Consider the following 18,343-nt stretch of genomic DNA (forward strand, 5'->3'; position numbering starts at 1 on the left):
AATCACTAGTGAACTTGTGTAGTGGGCCCATCTGCTGCTTGTGAGCTTAATTCCTCCAGGAGTCACCCCAGAGTCTTTCAGCTCATCTTACGTGTCTCAGATTCTGCCTCCAGCAGTCTAAGATCACCGTGGCTGCTCAGGTGGCTGAATAGCCAATTCTTATGTGCAACCCCCAGATGAACAAGTATTTTAATTAATGAGTGGGCTTCCCTATGGGACCACTGCACGGTATGAGGACTAGGCCTCCACCTCTCCCGTAAATTCCTCAGTCAGCTGAGAAAACCGAAACCAATCGGAAGGAGTCTTGCCCCTTTTCTTTGGAGCAAAGCTCTCATATATTCTCCTCACTTTTATCCTGACAAATTCGAATTGAGGAAGTGTCAGATCAGCCTCTTACACTTAGCTAAGACCATTCAGTCCCCTACAATAGAGCAACCTCAGCATCTTTCAGCTGAGCCTCGGGTATTCCTTAATTTTTTTCCTCAGTCGAGTCCCGCTACCCAGTACCTTTTCACTGGGTGGGTAATTCCCTGGCATCTTTCAGCCAGCCCCCCACCCAGTATCTTTTGCCTGGGTGGGGATTTCTCAGTATCTTTCAACCAAGCCCCACTCAGTGTCTGGATCATGAGTGGGTATGCCCTGGATGTTTCACCTGGGCCCCCGGCCAGTAACTTTGCTACTGGGAGGGGTCAGGTAACCTCCTCCACTGCCAAGTAAAACTCGGAATCTCAACCAACACAGGAGATTCGAGAACTAGGAGAGACTTACCCAAACTCGTCTGCACTCCCCAAGAATGGGCACAAGGGGCCGCTGCTGGTACCAAAGCTCCGGTTCCTCGTGGAGTGCCATTGAAGGAAGGAAGTCTACTCTGGGTCCCTTCGTGGTCGCAATAACTGTTGACTAAAAAAGATGTACAACTTGAGAGTGGCGAGTTCAGTTTTATTGGGGACAAAATGAGGACTGCAGCCCCGGAGGCAGCATCTCAGATAGCTCTGAGAGACTTCTCCAAAGCGGCAGTGGGGGGAAGTCAACATAGAAGATTCTGGAGAAGGTGGAGTTCAATACCACAAAGCACTCATTTTACAAAAGGTTTTTGGTTAGTTATAAGAATCTGAGGTCACCAGGAAGGGATTTAGTGCTTCTCTCGATATGAGGAGATGCAAGGATTGAGATCACAAAATTCCTAAAAACATCCAACTATCTAAAGACCTGTCCCACCAGATTCCCTGGAGCACAGAGTGCCTCACTCCACCCTGAACTCCCTCAGGGGTTATTGCAGGTCAACAGCTATAGCAGCAGGGGTTCAATCTCCTACAGAGGCAGATGGCAAACGCCTTTGTTGTTCATTCATTGGCAATGCTCGAAGTGCCGATTTTTAGTTGCCACGATGATGCCTGATTTTTTTTAAGTTTATTGGACCATTTTAAAAGTCTTTATTGAATTTGTTACAATGTTGCTTCTACTGTTTATGTCTGGCCTTTTGGCCCATGAAGCTTGTGGGCTCTTAGCTTCCCAACAAGGGATCAAACCTGCACCCCTTCATTGGAAGGTGAAGTCTTAACCACTGAACCACCAGTGAAGTCCTGATGCCTGATTTTTAAAAGTCTAAATTAGATCATTTCCGTTTGTTACTGTTCAGTCACTCAGTCGCCCACCTCTTTGCGACCTCATGGACTGCAGCACTCTAGGCTTCTCTGTCATTTGCCATCCCCTGAAGCTTCCTCAAATTCATGTCCATTGAGTCAGTGATGCCATTCAACCATCTCGTCCTCTGTTGTCCACTTCTCCGCCCACCTTCAATCTTTCCCAGCATGAGGGTCTTTTCCAATGAGTCGGCTCTTTGCATCAGGTGCCCAAAGTATTGGAGCTTCAGCTTCAGCTTCATTTCCAGTCCTTATGATGAATATTCAGAATTGATTTCCTTTAGGATGGACTGGTTGGATCTCCTTGCAGTCCAACGGACTCTCAAGAGTCTTCTCCAGCCCCACAGTTCAATACCGTTACTCACCTCCTAAATAAAGCTTCAGCTCTATTCCTCTCTATCGGCTTGTGTCACTGTCATTCACAATTTTACTTGCATTCTGTTTTCATCCCCTCCAAATCAGTCTCAGTCACTATTATTATTATATTATTATTGCTTAATACAGACATTTGTTTTTATTTACTCATACATTTATTCACTTATTTGTTCACAGTTCCTTCTTGCCTTTCTGTCCTTCCCTCTATGGAGAATTTCCTTCTTCTGATGGCATCTCCTTTAGACTTCCTTCAGTGAAGGTCTGTTAGTGAATAATTCGATTTGTACTATTTTGAGACAGAGGATGAGATGGCTGGATGGCATCACTGACTCGATGGACGTGAGCCTGAGTGAACTCCGGGAGTTGGTGATGGACAGGGAGGCCTGGTGTGCTGCGATTCATGGGGTCGCAAAGAGTCGGACATGACTGAGCGACTGAACTGAACTGAACTGAACTGAGTGACAGCTAGCTTTTTGCCATCTATCTTCTGGCTATTATTATTGCTCTTGGCCAATCTGCTTTTAAATTTCATTGTGATTCCTTTGCAGGTATTGTGCTTTTTTTAATCTCTGATTGTTTTTTTTTTTTGCTCTTTGTCTTTGGCATTCTGAAGTTTTATTACAATATATGTGAATATGGAATTCATTTGTTTTAAAAATTCTGCTCAACACATGACTATATATAAAATGGATAAACAAGGTCCTACTGTATAGCACAGGGAACTATATTCAATCTCCTGTAACACCCTATAATGGAAAAGAAACTGAAAAGGTATATATATATATAAATATAATCTTATGTTTATAAAAGACTGTTGACTTTTATTTATTTATTTTCTGGAGAAGGGCATGGCAACCCAGTCCAGAATTCTTACCAGGAGAATTCCATGGACAGAGGAACCTGGCAGGCTACCTTCCATGGGGTCACAAAGAATCAGGACAGGACTGAGCAACTAGCACTTTTTTTTCTTTTTTCATTGTATAGCATAGGTAGCTATATTCAATATCCTATGATAACCTATAATGGAAAAGAATCTGGAAAAAAAAATATATATATATACTGAATCACGTTGTTGTACACCTGGAACTAACACAACATTTTAAATCAACTACAGTTAAAAAAAAAACCAAACCTGCTCGAAGTTTACTGTGATTTCTGAATCTGAGGAATCACATCCAGGAGAATTCTGGGCAATTCTCCACTAGCATCTCTTTGAATATGACCTCCCCAATGCCCATCACCAATTTCTATTTGTCTCTTCTGAAACTCCAGTTGGATATATTTTAAACCTTTTCTTTTGATGCTTCCTGTCTCTTAACCATTTTTCCATCTTTCCCATCTCTCTATCTCCTTGTGCACCCTTTTGAGAAGTTTCCCCAGATCCACTTTCTAGATCAGAGCTTTTTAGCTGGCAAGTCTCTTCTGGAATCAAGATTGCCAGGAGAAATATCAATAACCTCAGGTATGCAGGTGACACCACCCCTATGGCAGAAAGTGAAGAGGAACTAAAAAGCCTCTTGATGAAAGTGAAAGAGGAGAGTGAAACAGTTGGCTTAAAGCTCAACATTCAGAAAATGAAGATCATGGCATTCGGTCCCATCACTTCATGGGAAATAGATGGGGAAACAGTGGAAAGAGTATCAGACTTTATTTTTGGGGGCTCCAAAATCACTGCAGATGGTGATTGCAGCCATGAAATTAAAAGACACTTACTCCTTGGGAGGAAAGTTATGACCAACCTAGATAGCATATTCAAAAGCAGAGACATTTTTTTGCCAACAAAGTTCCGTCTAGTCAACGCTATGGTTTTTCCTGTGGTCATGTATGGATGTGAGAGTTGGACTATGAAGAAAGCTGAGCACTGCAGAATTGATGCTTTTGAACTGTGGTGTTGGAGAAGACTCTTGAGAGTCCCTTGACTGCAAGGAGATCCAACCAGTCCATTCTAAAGGAGATCAGCCCTGGGTGTTCTTTGGAAGGAATGATGCTAAAGCTGAAACTCCAGTACTTTGGCCACCTCATGAGAAGAATTGACTCACTGGAAAAGACTGGTGCTGGGAGGGATTGGGGGCAGGAGGAAAAGGGGACAACAGAGGATGAGATGGCTGGATAACATCACCGACTCGATGGACATGAGTTTGAGTGAACTCCGGGAGTTGGTGATGGACAGGGAGTCCTGGTGTGCTGCAATTCATGGGGTTGCAAAGAGTCGGACACAACTGAGCAACTGAACTGAACTGAACTGAGTCTCTTCTGCTCTTTCACCTCCTCTTAAGGCTTTCCATTTACAATGACTTCATTTTTCACATCCAGAAATTCTACTTGATTCTTCTTCAAATCTGCCTAGCCTCTCCCTAAGTAATCATGGTTTTGATTCCTTATTGTTCAACCATATTAAACATATTCCGATTTCCAGTGGTTAAGATTCCATGCTTCCAGGGCAGGAGGCATGGGTTCAACCCCTGGTCCAAGAACTAAGATCTCGTGCTGCATGAAAAAGAAGCAGCTTATATACATATTCTATAACATAAACCCAAGAATTATGTGAAGTTCTTGGAAGTCTAATTCTACTGTATGACATTTTTGCTAACTCTTCTTCCTATTTACTTGTGCACTTTGTAATTCTGCATCATGACCTCAAATTCCCTGGGCCTTTATATCTGGAAATCTTATGTGACCTGGATAAGAGAGTATATCCCTCTAGAAAAATTCAGTTTGCTTTCTAATAATGTCCCTTACAATGTTCGGGTGCCCTGTTTGTTTTTCTCAATACTTAGGACATACTTATACTAAAGATGATTCATTATCTGACATTTAAATTTATCTGGACTCCTATATTTTATCTGGCATTTCTACTTGTGTGAAACCCAAGTCTTGTCTAACCATCCCTAAAAAGTTGTTAAACCTTCAGCATCTTACCAGAACTGGCAAACAAAACACAAATGCAAAAAGCCCTCCACCCTATCACTCTGGAGTCCATTTTTTCTTGGTTTTGCTTGCCTTTCAGTGTTTTACTGTAGCTTTCTTTGTTTCTTTTTGGCTCTCTGGGTCCTCACTGCTCTGCAGGCTTTCCTCTAGTTGGGGAGCATGGGGCCACGCTCCAGTTCCAGCGCATGGGCTTTCCTTTGCAGCGGCTTCTCTCGTTGCAGAGCGTGGGCTCCAGGGCGTGCAGGCTTCAGCAGCTGTCGCTCGCAGGCTCTAGAGCCCAGGCTCCAGCTGTGGCCCTTGGGCTTAGCTGCTCCCCAGCACGTGGGATCTTCCCAGACCAGGGATTGAGTCCGCGTCTCCGGCATTGGCAGGCGGGTTCTTCACCACTGAGCCACCCGGGAAGCCCTCCTTTCAGTTTCCGACCCTTCAGTTCCGTCCAGTTCAGTCGCTCAGTCATGTCTGATTCTTCGCGACCCCATGTCCATACTTTCAAAATGAAGTCTTTAGCGTAGTTTTTTGCTTGAATCCCAAAAGCTTGCAAGTCACTTTTATTTCTTGTTTTACTTTATTGAGGTATAATTCACATGTGACATAATACTATTTCCAGGTGTACAACATAATGATTTGATATTTGTACGTACTGGGAAATGATCACCGGAATAAGTCATTGAAAAGTGAAAGTGAAGTCACTCAGTCGTGTCCGACTCCTTGCGACCCCATGGACTGTATGTAGCCCACCAGGCTCCTCCATTCATGGAATTTTCTAGGCAAGAGGACTGGAGTGGGTTACCACTTCCTTATTATTACACAGTTGCAATTTTTTTCTTATGATGAGGAATTTCAAGATCTATTCTCTTAGCAACGTTCAAATATAGTATTAGTAACTATCCCCAAGACTTTTTTATAATTGAAAGCTTGTACCTTTGAATCCCTTCAGGCATTTCATCCACACCACCCTCCCACCAATCCCTCCTTCTGGCAACCACCAAGCTAGTGTCTGTATCTTTGAATTAGTTTGGGGTTTTTTTAGTTCCACATATAGGTGAGATCATATCGTTTGCAGGTCACTTTGGCTTCTTGATGTACTTTCCTGGTGGCTCAGATGGTAAAGCGTCTGCCTGCAATGTGGCAGACCTGGGTTTGATCCCTGGGTGGGGAAGATCCCCTGGAGAAGGCAATGGTAACCTTGCCTGGAATACTCTTGCCTGGAAAATCCCATGGACAGTCGCATGGGGTCGCAAAAAGTCAGACACAACTGAGCAACTTTACTTTTTTCACTTTTTCAGCTTCTTGAATTCCCACATGCCTCTCCTAAGGCAACCAGTACAGACCTAGCACATCCTCACCAGAAAGGAGAAAGGGTAAAATAGAGAGAAAGTGACAAAGTGCAAGTGCGGGCCGCAAAGTCGTGTCCGACTCTTTGCGGCCCCGTGGACTCTAGCCCGCCAGGTGCCTCTGACCATGGGATTCTCCAGGCAAGAATACTGGAGTGAGTTGCCTTGCTCTTCTCCAGGGGATCTTCCCCACCCAGGGATGGAACCTAGGTCTCCTGCATCGCGGGCGGTTTCTTTACGGTCTGAGACACTAGGGACGCCGCAGAGAGCAACAAATATGATCCATCCGCACAGGTGAAGAGTTTGGCTAGAGTCAGTGATCGTGTGAGGTCATTGCACTGACTGAAAAAGACTCATCTCTTCTTCTTGTGCCACAGCAAAGACTTCTTGGCAAGCCCGGCAGAAGCCCAGGGACCCACCCCATGGAGATATGCCTGAAGATAGAGGCAGCCAATGGCTCCAGCGATGGCTTGAATTTCAACCCCATGAAGGAGTACATGATCCTGAGCGGTCCCCAGAAGATCGCGATCGCAGTGCTGTGCACCCTCCTGGGCCTGCTGAGCGCCCTGGAGAACCTGGCTGTTCTCTACCTCATCATGTCGTCACACCGGCTCCGCAAGAAGCCGTCCTACCTGTTCATTGGCAGCTTGGCTGGGGCCGACTTTCTGGCCAGTGTGGTCTTTGCCTCCAGCTTTGTACATTTCCACGTCTTCGATGGCGTGGATTCCAAAGCTGTCTTCCTGCTGAAGATCGGCAGTGTGACTCTGACCTTCACGGCCTCCCTAGGCAGCCTGCTGCTGACTGCCATCGACCGCTACCTCTGTCTGCGCTACCCGCCTACCTACAAAGCTCTGCTCACCCGCAGGAGGGCACTGGCGACCCTGGGCATCATGTGGGTGCTCGCTGCATTGGTGTCCTACCTGCCCCTCATGGGATGGACCTGCTGTCCCAGGCCCTGCTCTGAGCTTTTCCCCCTGATCCCCAATGACTATCTGCTGGGCTGGCTCCTGTTCATCGCCACCCTCTTCGTGGGCATCATCTACACCTACGCGCATGTCCTCTGGAAGGCCCATCAGCACGTAGCCAGCTTGGCTGAGCACCGGGACAGACACCTGTCTGGAATGGCCCGGATGCGGCTGGATGTGCGGTTGGCCAAGACCCTGGGGATGCTCCTGGCTGTGCTCTTCATATTCTGGTTCCCGGTACTGGCCCTCATGGTCTACAGCCTGGCTGCCAGGCTAAGCGACCAGGTCAAGAAGGTCTTCGCCTTCTGCTCCTTGCTCTGCCTTGTCAACTCCATGGCCAACCCCATTATCTATGGCCTACGGAGTGGGGAGATCCGGTCTTCTGCCCACCACCGCCTGGCCCACTGGAAGAAGTGTGTGAGGGGCCCCGGGCCGGAAGGAAAAGGAGAGATCCCCAGGTCCTCAGTCACTGAAACAGAGGCTGATGTGAAAACCACCCCCGGGCTAGATTCCAGAGAGCTATCCTGGCCTGATGAGCTCTGATCACTGATGTGATCACTTTCACAGTGTGAAATCAGCCAAGTCAGAAGTCATTTCACTCCCCGGAGGAGGAAGAGTTGCCTTGATCCTTTCATCTGACTTGAACCAGCCCCAGAGGCCGGGACACTCAGCCCTTTCTACTGAGTGTTGGTACTGACCCCTGGAAGGTATTGGGGTCATGCCTGTCTGCATGACCTGGTCACAGTCTGTTGGGTAGCCAGGCCCTGTGAGGGGCGGCAAGCTGGGCAGGAGGCAGGCGGCTTGGGACAGGCTCAGTGCAGGTCAGAACAACCTTCCCAGTAAAACAGCTTAGTGCCTCAATTCTCCAGAGAGTCCAGGAGCCAGGTGGAGCTTTCACGCTCAGCAATGAGGGACCTGGAGGAGATCTGGGAAGAGTGGATCATTCTCCTGGGATCTCAGGATATCAGATGGGATGGCTGGCCAGCCCTTCTTCCTGCTTACTTGTTAGGGGCCTCCTTGGTTCTAGAGCTATGAAAGGCCCTACCTGAAGGTCACCCTTCCCACAGAAGGCCAAGAACTAAAATGCGAGAAGGATCAAGGATGTCGATCCACCTCTTGCAGAGGTAACTGACAAGACTCCAGTTCAGAGCATCTTATTATTAGGGCAGTGGCCCTCTCTGACACCCTGATAATCCCCACTCACAGTCACAGTGACTCCTAGGGACCTGGGGAATACAGAGGAGGCTGGGATCGCTTGACATGCAGAATCTTCAGAGATTCTGTTGGTCTTGCTAAGTCCTTTTTGGTGGTACCCCTGGAAGCAGGCAGTGTGCCAGTCTAATCCAACTCCAAGAAAAAGGAAGATATACACAAAGGTTTTATAAATCCCCAAATTGTTCCCAGCCATCCCTTGATTCAGCCCCTTTGTCCCCTCTACCACCTGAACCCTATAATAAATAACAAACAGAGCAAGTGGGAGGAGGGGGAAATTCCCTTCCTATGTGCCAAGCATAGGGCTGATGTCCCACAGTCCATCAGCTCCAGCAAGGATTCAGCCCCATGCTTTGAAGATCCCAGGATACCCATGTTTTACGTTATCAGGGAGGCTGGATTCCTACCAAAGGGGCTTAAAGCAGTAGGCAGGAGAAATTGTTGATGGTGAGGAGGATGCATAAGAATTCTGATGCAATTGTTTGGGACTACAGATGGAATAAAAGGAAATGTATTGATCAAACGTGTCTTCATTTAATATTTACAAGACAAGGTGTTCACCATTCATTCATTCATTCAACCATCTCACCAATACACACTAGACTGTGTTAGATCCTGGATGTCCAGCCATAAATGAGACTCTGCCCCTGTCTAATGGGGCTCACATTCTACATTCTGCTGGGAATAGAGCCAATGAAGAAAGAAAGCTGATGGTGGTACAAAGAAAGAAATCATCAAGGTCGTGGAAGAGAGACTATTTGAGGCAACTTTAGCTAGGGTAGACCTACTATGTGCTTTGCTCGTTAGTTGACTGGCATTTATTGAGATGTTACTATGTGCCAGGCACTGGGCTAAGTGCTTTTATGTATTTTAAATTATTTGGCTGTGGTGCGTCTTAGTTGAGACACACAGGATCTTCCATCTCCATTGTGGCACTGGGGATCTCTTAGTTGCGGCATGTGGAATCTAATTCCCTGAGCAGGGATTGAATCCCGGACCCCTGCGTTGGGCGTGTGGAATCTTAGCCACTGGACCACTAAGGAAATTCCTGGGCTAAGTGTTTTTAAATGAGGAATCTCAGTCTCACAATAATCTGATGAAAAGGGTTTGGTAGCCGCAATTGACCAATGTGGACAGTCTCTAAGAGGCAAAAGTCACTTGACTGAGATCACACTACTGATAAGCACCCAAAGCTGGGGTTTTCAACCCAGTTCTGTTTGACTGCTAAGCCTACCCTCTTTCCCACTAACTTCTTGGTCCAGTTCAGTCAAATTCTGCTTGATTCAGATAGTAATAATAAACAAGCCTACAAATAATAATCAGACTTCAATAATAATAAGCCAAATAGTGACAAATATGTATAAAGTATAAGTGGTAATATGACTTAATAAATCTAGTAATATTATTAAATTTTCATAACAGCAAATTGCTGCAACCTTATCATTATGTCTCAGCATACTTCATTTTGTGCCCTATATTAACTTCCTGCAGCAACTTTCCACAAACCGAGTGGCTTATAACAACAGAAATTCATTCTTTCACAGTTCTGGACTCTAGAAACTAATTAAGTGTCAACAGGGCCATGCTGTCTCCAAAGTTTCACCGGAAGGATGTTGTTTAGTCGCTAAGTTGTGTCCAACTCTTTTGCCATCCCCATGGACTGTAGCCAGCCAGGCTCCTCTGTCCATGGGATTTCCCAGACAAGAATACTGGAGTGGGTTGCCATTTCCTTTTCCGGGGGATCTTCCTGACCCAGGGTTCAAACCTGCGTCTCTTGTACTGGCAGGCGGGTTCTTTAGCACTGAGCCACCTGGGACGCCCGCAGCGGGTGGACACTTCCTCCCTTTTTCCAACTTCTGGCAGCTCCTGGTGTCCCTCGGCTTGTGGCAACATAACTCCTGCCTCTGCCTCTATCTTCACATGGCCTTTCCCCGCTCTATTTCTCGGTGTCTTTTTTTTTTTTCAGTTGCGGTATAGCTGATTTCCAATGTTATTAATACATTAGTTTCAGGTATAAAACAATGAGTCAACATTTTTCTAGACAAAAGATTCCATTAATTTATTATAAATGTTGGCTATTTTCCCTGTGTTGTACAATAAATCCTTGTAGCTTATTTATTTTTTACATAGCAGTTCGTACCTTCTAACCCCAACTCCTCTTGTCCCTCCCCGCTTCTCTCTCCCCACCAGTAATTACTAATTTGTTCTCTATAACTATGAGTCTGTTTTTGTTTTGCTATGTTCATTTTTGTTTGTTTGTTTTTAGATTCCACACATAAGTGATAACATATGCACTCTTCATGTTTCTCTGTCTGGCTTATTCACTTGGCATAATAGCCTCCAGGTCTATCCACGTTGTTGCACCTGGCAGGAATTTATTCTTTTTCATGGCTGGGTGGTATTCCATTCCACGGCCTCTTTATCCATTCATCTGTTGATGGGCATTTAGGTTGCTTCCAGTTACTGTAAATAATGCTGCTATGAACATTGGGGCCCATGTATCTTTTTGGATGCGGAGAGGAATTGCTGAATCATGGGAGAGCTCTACTTCAGTTTTTTGAGGAATCTCTATTCTATTTTCCACAGTGGTTGCACAAATTTATGTTACTACCATCATTATACAGAGATTCCCTTTTCTCCACATCCTCATCAACGTTTGTTACTTGTGTTCTTTTTGATGATAGCCATTCTGACCAGATTGAGGTGATATCTCATTGCAGTTTTGATTAGCATTTTTCTAATAATTAGAAATTAGACGTTGAGCTTCTTTGTCTGTTGGCTGTATGTCTTCTTTGGGAAAATGTCTATTCAGGTCTTCTGACCATTTTTCAATCAGGGTGTTTTGTTATATTGCATTGTATGAACTATTCATACACTTGGAATCAGTCAGTTCAGTGCAGTGCAGTCGCTCATTCGTGCTTGACTCTTTGCGACCCCATGAATCGCAGCACGCCAGGCCTCCCTGTCCATCACCAACTCCCGGAGTTCACCCAGACTCACGTCCATCGAGTCAGTGATGCCATCCAGCCATCTCATCCTCTGTCGTCCCCTTCTCCTCCTGCCCCCAATCCCTCCCAGCATCAGAGTCTTTTCCAATGACTCAACTCTTCTCATGAGGTGGCCAAAGTACTGGAGTTTCAGCTTTAGCATCATCCCCTCCAAAGAAAGCCCAGGGTTGATCTCTTTCAGAATGAACTGGTTGGATCTCCTTGCAGTCCAAGGGACTCTCAAGAGTCTTCTCCAACACCACAGTTCAAAAGCATCAATTCTTCGGTGCTCAGCCTTCTTCACAGTCCAACTCTCACATCCATACATGACCACTGGAAAAACCATAGCCTTGACTAGATGGACCTTAGTCGGCAAAGCAATGTCTCTGCTTTTGAATATGCTATCTAGGTTGGTCATAACTTTTCTTCCATGGAGTAAGCGTCTTTTAATTTCATGGCTGCAGTCACCATCTGCAGTGATTTTGGAGCCCAAAAAAATAAAGTCTGACACTGTTTCCACTGTTTCCCCATCTATTTCCCATGAAGTGATGGGACCAGATGCCATGATCTTCGTTTTCTGAATGTTGAGCTTTAAGCCAACTTTTTCACTCTCCTCTTTCACTTTCATTAAGAGGCTTTTTAGCTCCTCTTCACTTTCTGCCATAAGGGTGGTGTCATCTGCATATCTGAGGTTATTGATATTTCTCCCGGCAATCTTGATTCCCTTATTAGTCATATCACTTGCAAATATTTCCTCCCATTCAGTAGGTTGTCTTTTCAATTTGCTGATGGTTTCCTGTGCTGTGCAAAAGCTTTTAAGTTTAATTTTATTTTTTATTTTGTTTCCTTTACCTTAGGACACAGATTGTAAAAAATAGGGCTATGATTTATGTCAGAGAGAGTTCTGCCTATGTTTTTTTCTATTTATTTTATTTATTTCCACTTACAATTATGTCTTTTATCTTGGTGTCTTTTTTTAAGGACACCATTCATTGGGTTAAGGCATGACTTCATCTTAATTTAACAAATCACATCTCCAAAGAAGGGAACATTCACAGGATTTGAGTGGACGTGAAGTTTTGGGGGACACTCTTCACCCAGTACAGCCCCAAGGAAAAAGCCCAACCCCCTAATACACCCCACCTCGTGGACTGTGTTAAGTGGGAGTCATGGGCTCTCTTCCCCCACAAGATGAGCTCCATGTTCACTTCTTGGTTCCCAGGGTCCCTTAAAGAACCATTACAGAGTCTTAAGGGAGCTGGTCAATATCTGTGGCACTGAACTGCTTCTGAAAAGCTTTAATTGCACTTAGGAAAATAGGATTTTATTTTAACTCAAACACCTATCTTTTTGTAATATAAATAAATGGGATGGTTTTTTAAAGGTGAATATGTGACACCTTCTCAAGAGGCAGGTCAGGTGGTCTGGTATGCCCATCTCTTTCAGAATTTTCCATGGTTTATTGTGATCCACACAGTCAAAGACTTTGGCATAGTCAATAAAGCAGAAATAGATGTTTTTCTGGAACTCTCTTGCTTTTTCCATGATTCAGCAGATGTTGGCAATTTGATCTCTGGTTCCTCTGCCTTTTCTAGAACCAGCTTGAACATCTGGAAGTTCATGGTTCATGTACTGCTGAAGCTTGGCTTGGAGAATTTTGAGCATTACTTTACTAGCGTGTGAGATGAGTGCAATTGTGCGGTAGTTTGAGCATTCTTTGGCATTGCCTTTCTTTGGGATTGGAATGAAAACTGACCTTGTCCAGTCCTGCGGCCACTGCTGAGTTTTCCAAAGTTGCTGGCATATTGAGTGCAGCACTTTCACAGCATCATCTTTCAGGATTTGAAACAGCTCAACTGGAATTCCATCACCTCCACTAGCTTTGTGCATAGTGATGCTTTCTAAGGCCCACTTGACTTCACATTCCAGGATGTCTGGCTCTGGGTGAGTGATCACACCATCGTGATTATCTTGGTCATGAAGCTCTTTTTTGTACAGTTCTTCTGTGTATTCTTGCCACCTTTTCTTAATATCTTCTGTTTCTGTTAGGTCCATACCATTTCTGTCCTTTATTGTGCCCATCTTTGCATTCCCTTGGTATCTCTAATTTTCTTGAAGAGATCTCTGGTCTTTCCCATTCCGTTGTTTTCCTCTATTTCTTTGCGTTGATCGCTGAGGAAGGCTTTCTTATCTCTCCTTGCTATTCTTTGGAACTCTGTATTCAGATGCTTATATCTTTCCTTTTCTCCTTTGCTTTTCACTTCTCTTCTTTTCATAGCTATTTGTAAGTCCTCCTCAGACAGCCATTTTGCTCTTTTGCATTTCTTTTCCATGAGGATGGTCTTGATCCCTGTCTCCTGTACAGTGTCATGAACCTCTGTCCATAGTTCATCAGGCACTCTGTCTATCAGATCTAGTCCCTTAAATCTATTTCTCACTTCCACTGTATAATAATAAGGGTTTTGATTTAAGTCATATCTGAATGGTCTAGTGGTTTTCCCCACTTTCTTCAATTTAAGCCTGAATTTGGCAATAAGGAGTTCATTATTTGAGCCACAGTCAACTCAGGAAGCAACAGTTAGAACTGGACATGGAACAACAGACTGGTTCCAAATAGGAAAAGGAGTACATCAAGGCTGTATATTGTCACCCTGCTTATTTAACTTATATGCAGAGTACATCATGAGAAACGCTGGGCTGAAAGAAGCACAAGCCGGAATCAAGATTGCCAGGAGAAATATCAATAACCTCAGATATGCAGATGACACCACCTTTATGGCAGAAAGTGAAAAGGAACTAAAGAGCCTCTTGATGAAAGTGAAAAAGGAGAGTGAAAAAGTTGGCTTAAAGCTCAACATTCAGAAAACGAAGATCATGGCATCTGGTCCCATCACTCCATGGGAAATAGATGGGGAAATAGTGGAAAAAGTGTCAGACTTTATTTTTGGGGGCTCCAAAATCACTGCAGCCATGAAATTAAAAGACACTTACTCCTTGGAAGGAAAGTTATGACCAACCTAGATAGTATATTCAAAAGCAGAGACATTACTTTGCCAACAAAGGTCCATCTAGCCAAGGCTATGGTTTTTCCTGTGGTCAGATACAGATGTGAGAGTTGGACTGTGAAGAAAGCTGAGTGCCGAAGAATTGATGCTTTTGAACTGTGGTGTTGGAGAAGACTCTTGAGAGTCCCTGGGACTGCAAGGAGATCCAACCAGTCCATTGTAAAGGAGATCAGTCCTGGGTATTCTTTGGAAGGACTGATGCTGAAGCTGAAACTCCAATCCTTTGGCCACCTCATGAGAAGAGTTGAGTCATTGGAAAAGACCCTGATGTTGGGAGGGATTGGGGCAGGATGAGAAGGGGACGACAGAGGATGAGATGGCTGGATGGCATCACTGACTCGATGGACATGAGTTTGAGTGAACTCCGGGAGTTGGTGATGGACAGAGAGTTCTGGTATGCTGCGATTCATGGTGTCACAAAGAGTCGGACACGACTGAGTGACTGAACTGAACTGAACTGATGTGATTCCTTAAACTTGGGACACGCCGTTCTTTATTCATTGTTGGGGTCTTATCTCATTTTAGCCAAAAAAATGCCTAACTGCCTGGCATAAATTGATACTCAATAAATATTTGTTTAATGAATAAAGCTAGAGTTTAAAAATCATTGAATTAAACGACTTCCACATTGTCTTCCTCTCTCCTTTCACAATCACACCCTATTCTGCTTTAAGTAAAGAAGTAGAGTTTATGGAGGGGGAGAGCAAGGGAGAAAGGGGACCCCAGATATCACTGAGAACCCATTGTTTAGATGAGGAAATGGGCCCAGGCAGTGGACAAGACCTGCCCAAGGAGACCCAACAAGGTGGTGTCTAATGCAAGAAACCTAGGTTTCCCAGCTCCCAGGTTTTCCAGACGGTTACAATGCCTCTCACCTGCGCCTGCAGATGTACGTTTTGGCTACGAGGCTAAGGAGGAATAAAGGTCATGGTGTCCTATTTTATATTCCCCAAGATGAGCTCTGTAGCATCAAAGACCATTACTCACCCTGATCACTAGAAGTCATGTACGAATGTTTTGTTGTTGTTTTGTTTAAGTGTCTGGGCTTGCTGTTGTGGACAACATTACAACCTAACCTTGCAAAGGAAGTAACAGAAGATAAAATGGCTGTTCCCTGAGCAACAGCCATTCTGTTTATGGCTCCTAGAATGAGGAAGTGCTTGCTTCTGTCAACACAGGCTTTGACAGGCTCTCTTGCACCTCCTGGGGTACAAGAGAGAAGCAGCATTTGAGCGGCACAGGTTCTGCATCTGCAGACCTGGGTTCTGGTTCCACTTCTGATCCAAACTAGTTACATGATCTTGGACAACTCCAGTCCCCTCTCTGGGTCTCAGTTTCCTCTTCCATAAGATGGGAAGAAGAGTAAAGAACAGGATGGTGTCAAAGATCCCTAGAGTTCCTTCCAACTCCAACCTGCCGCCGTTCTCTCACTGATACAGGGGTACCAAGCGTGCAGTCGGGATGGTCACTAGACTTCCCACACCTGATGACCTCACCGCCTACGTGAACATGCACAGCATCTACCAGTTGTAGAATCTAGTGACCTTCCGGTCAGACCAGGTTCACAGAGGCACTCTTAGGCCTGAGGCTCTCAATTTCCTCACTCCGTCACTCTGAAAATACTCCTTTGAGTCTGCCTGTGCATAGGTCTTGTTTTTCTAAGTAGATGTCAAGCTCTTTGAATTGCCTCAAAAGTCCCAAAGCAAGTTCAAGACATGTGCGGGTGTGTTAGTCACTCAGTCGTGTTCGGCCCTTTGCGACCCCAAGGACTGTACCCCACCAGTCTCCTCCATACGTGGGATTTTCCAGGCAAGAATACTAGAGCGGATTGCCATTTCCTGCTCCAGGAGATCTCCCCCACCCCGGAATCTAACCCCAGTCTCCCGCATTGCAGGCAGACTCTTTACCATCTGAGCCACCAGGGAAGGCCCTTCAATACATACTAGACAAATATTAGGCAAAATAGTCACACCTGTGGGATTGCAGAGTCAGACACGACTGAGCGACTGAACACACACATAGAAGAGAAAGTCAGGAGGCAGGAATATCAAATGGAAGAACCCTGTCACAGCCCTGGCAGAAGCGAGGGGCAGAATGATGGTGGGAGGAAGCATTATAAGGGCAGAGATGGGAGGACCTGTTCTTCTTTCGGTGCCCACTTTCCTCCCGCCTCTAACCCGATGGGATGCTTTCTCCCATCGTCCTTCTGCCCCTTCATTTCTGCCAGGGCTGTGACCATGCTCTTCCTACAGCCTGACTTTCTCTTCTATGTGTGTGTTCAGTCACTCAGTCATGTCTGACTGTTTGCCATTCCAGGGACTCCAGCCATTTCCTCCTTCGGGGGATCTTCCCCACCCAGGGATCAAACCTGCATCTCTTGCATCTCCTGCATTGGCCTGCAAATTCTTTTCACACTACTGCGTCAGCTGGAAAGCCCTTTCTCCTCTGTAGTACAACTCAAAAAGTCCCTTATCCCTGTTTACTTAGCCTACACGCAGAGTACATTATGCAAAATGCCAGGCCAGATGAAGCACAAGCTGGAATCAAGATTGCAAGGAGAAATATCAATAACCTCAGATATGCAGATGACACCACCCTTATGTCAGAAAGCAAAGAGGAATGAAGGTGAAAGAGGAGAGTGAAAAAAACAGCTTAAAACTCAGCATTCAAAAAACTAAGATCATGGCTTCGGGTCCCATCACTTCATGGCAAATAGATGGGGAAACAATAGAAACAGCAATAGGCTTTATTTTCCTGGGCTCCAAAATCACTGCGGACCCTGACTACAGCCATAAAATTAATACGCTTGCTCCTTGGAAGAAAAGTTATGAGAAACCTAGACAGCATATTAGAAACCAGAGACATTTGCTGGGAGCCACCACGGGAGATCCCACCCATGACAAGGTCCTATGGAAGAGAACTGTTAAGCAAGGCTTCAGAACTCAAGGGGCTCCCTAGGCTTTCTCGAGCATCTACTCCAAAACCAGAATCTGTGTTTTACTATTTCATGACTTTCACCAACTCCTCTGACATTAACAGGGGGCTAACCCTGAACACCTTTCTCGGGAGAAAATCAACTTAGGGCTATAGCTAATAAGTCTCCTGGACATGAGAGGAATATTTCGAATCAAACCCCCTCTGTTAGCATTCTAGCTTGCTTAGCAGGTATATCCAGACTCTTACAGCTATGCATATGATTATTTACAACCTCCCAACTGTGAGAGGCACAGAAAGCCTAAAACATAGAGACTTTGAAAGAGTTAAAAGTTATTAGAGTAGTGCTAGTGTAGCATTTCATTATTGGGCCAATGCTTGTTGCTAAGTTCCCATATCTCTTATCCACTGTGCACCTGGGAATGCATTAGTTAACATAGTGAGAATGTAAGAAAAACAAGTGTAGCCTTGAATTTAACCACATTAGATCTTTGAGCTAATTGGTTCTTTCTTGTAACTTACTGCACCTTTACTCTGTGAAAAATGTAACTGTGGCATTTTCTGAGGCTGACATAGATTAAAAATATAAAGAAAAAACACTTTGAGGGAAAATAAGTTTTCTGGTTGAGCAGCCTTTATCAAAAGAGGGTCATAAAATGTTCACAGGCCTCCAAGGCCAGAAGATACTGTACACAACATCATTCGTGGGAAAGGTATGCAGAAAAAATCCTGGTTTCGATAAGGGCAAAACTGCTGGAATGTTTGGGCTGACTCTGTATGACCTTGCATCGTTCATTTCCCTCTATGTATAAGGCAAGGTATAAAAGTACCTTTTGAAAAATAAAGCTTCTGGGCCTCGCTCATCGAAACAGCTTGGTCACCCCATGTTTTTTCTTCTAT

The 18,343-nt window shown here is 44.9% G+C and overlaps 1 protein-coding gene across 1 annotated transcript; it reads left to right on the forward strand.

Moving 5' to 3' along the window:
- Positions 1-6,702: 6,702 nt before the first annotated feature.
- Positions 6,703-7,788, forward strand: CNR2 (cannabinoid receptor 2). The gene has a single exon (XM_068966991.1). It carries the CDS (start codon positions 6,703-6,705, stop codon positions 7,786-7,788), a length of 1,086 nt encoding a protein of 361 aa, XP_068823092.1.
- The last annotated feature ends 10,555 nt before the right edge of the window (positions 7,789-18,343 follow it).

Source organism: Capricornis sumatraensis, chromosome 3 (genome assembly GCF_032405125.1).
Source record: "Capricornis sumatraensis isolate serow.1 chromosome 3, serow.2, whole genome shotgun sequence".
In the NCBI taxonomy this organism is placed as follows: domain Eukaryota; kingdom Metazoa; phylum Chordata; class Mammalia; order Artiodactyla; family Bovidae; genus Capricornis; species Capricornis sumatraensis.

What these genes read in the sequence shown, in the direction of transcription:
- CNR2 (XM_068966991.1), top strand. Translation starts at nt 6,703, where the DNA reads ATGGAGATATGCCTGAAGATAGAGGCAGCCAATGGCTCCAGCGATGGC.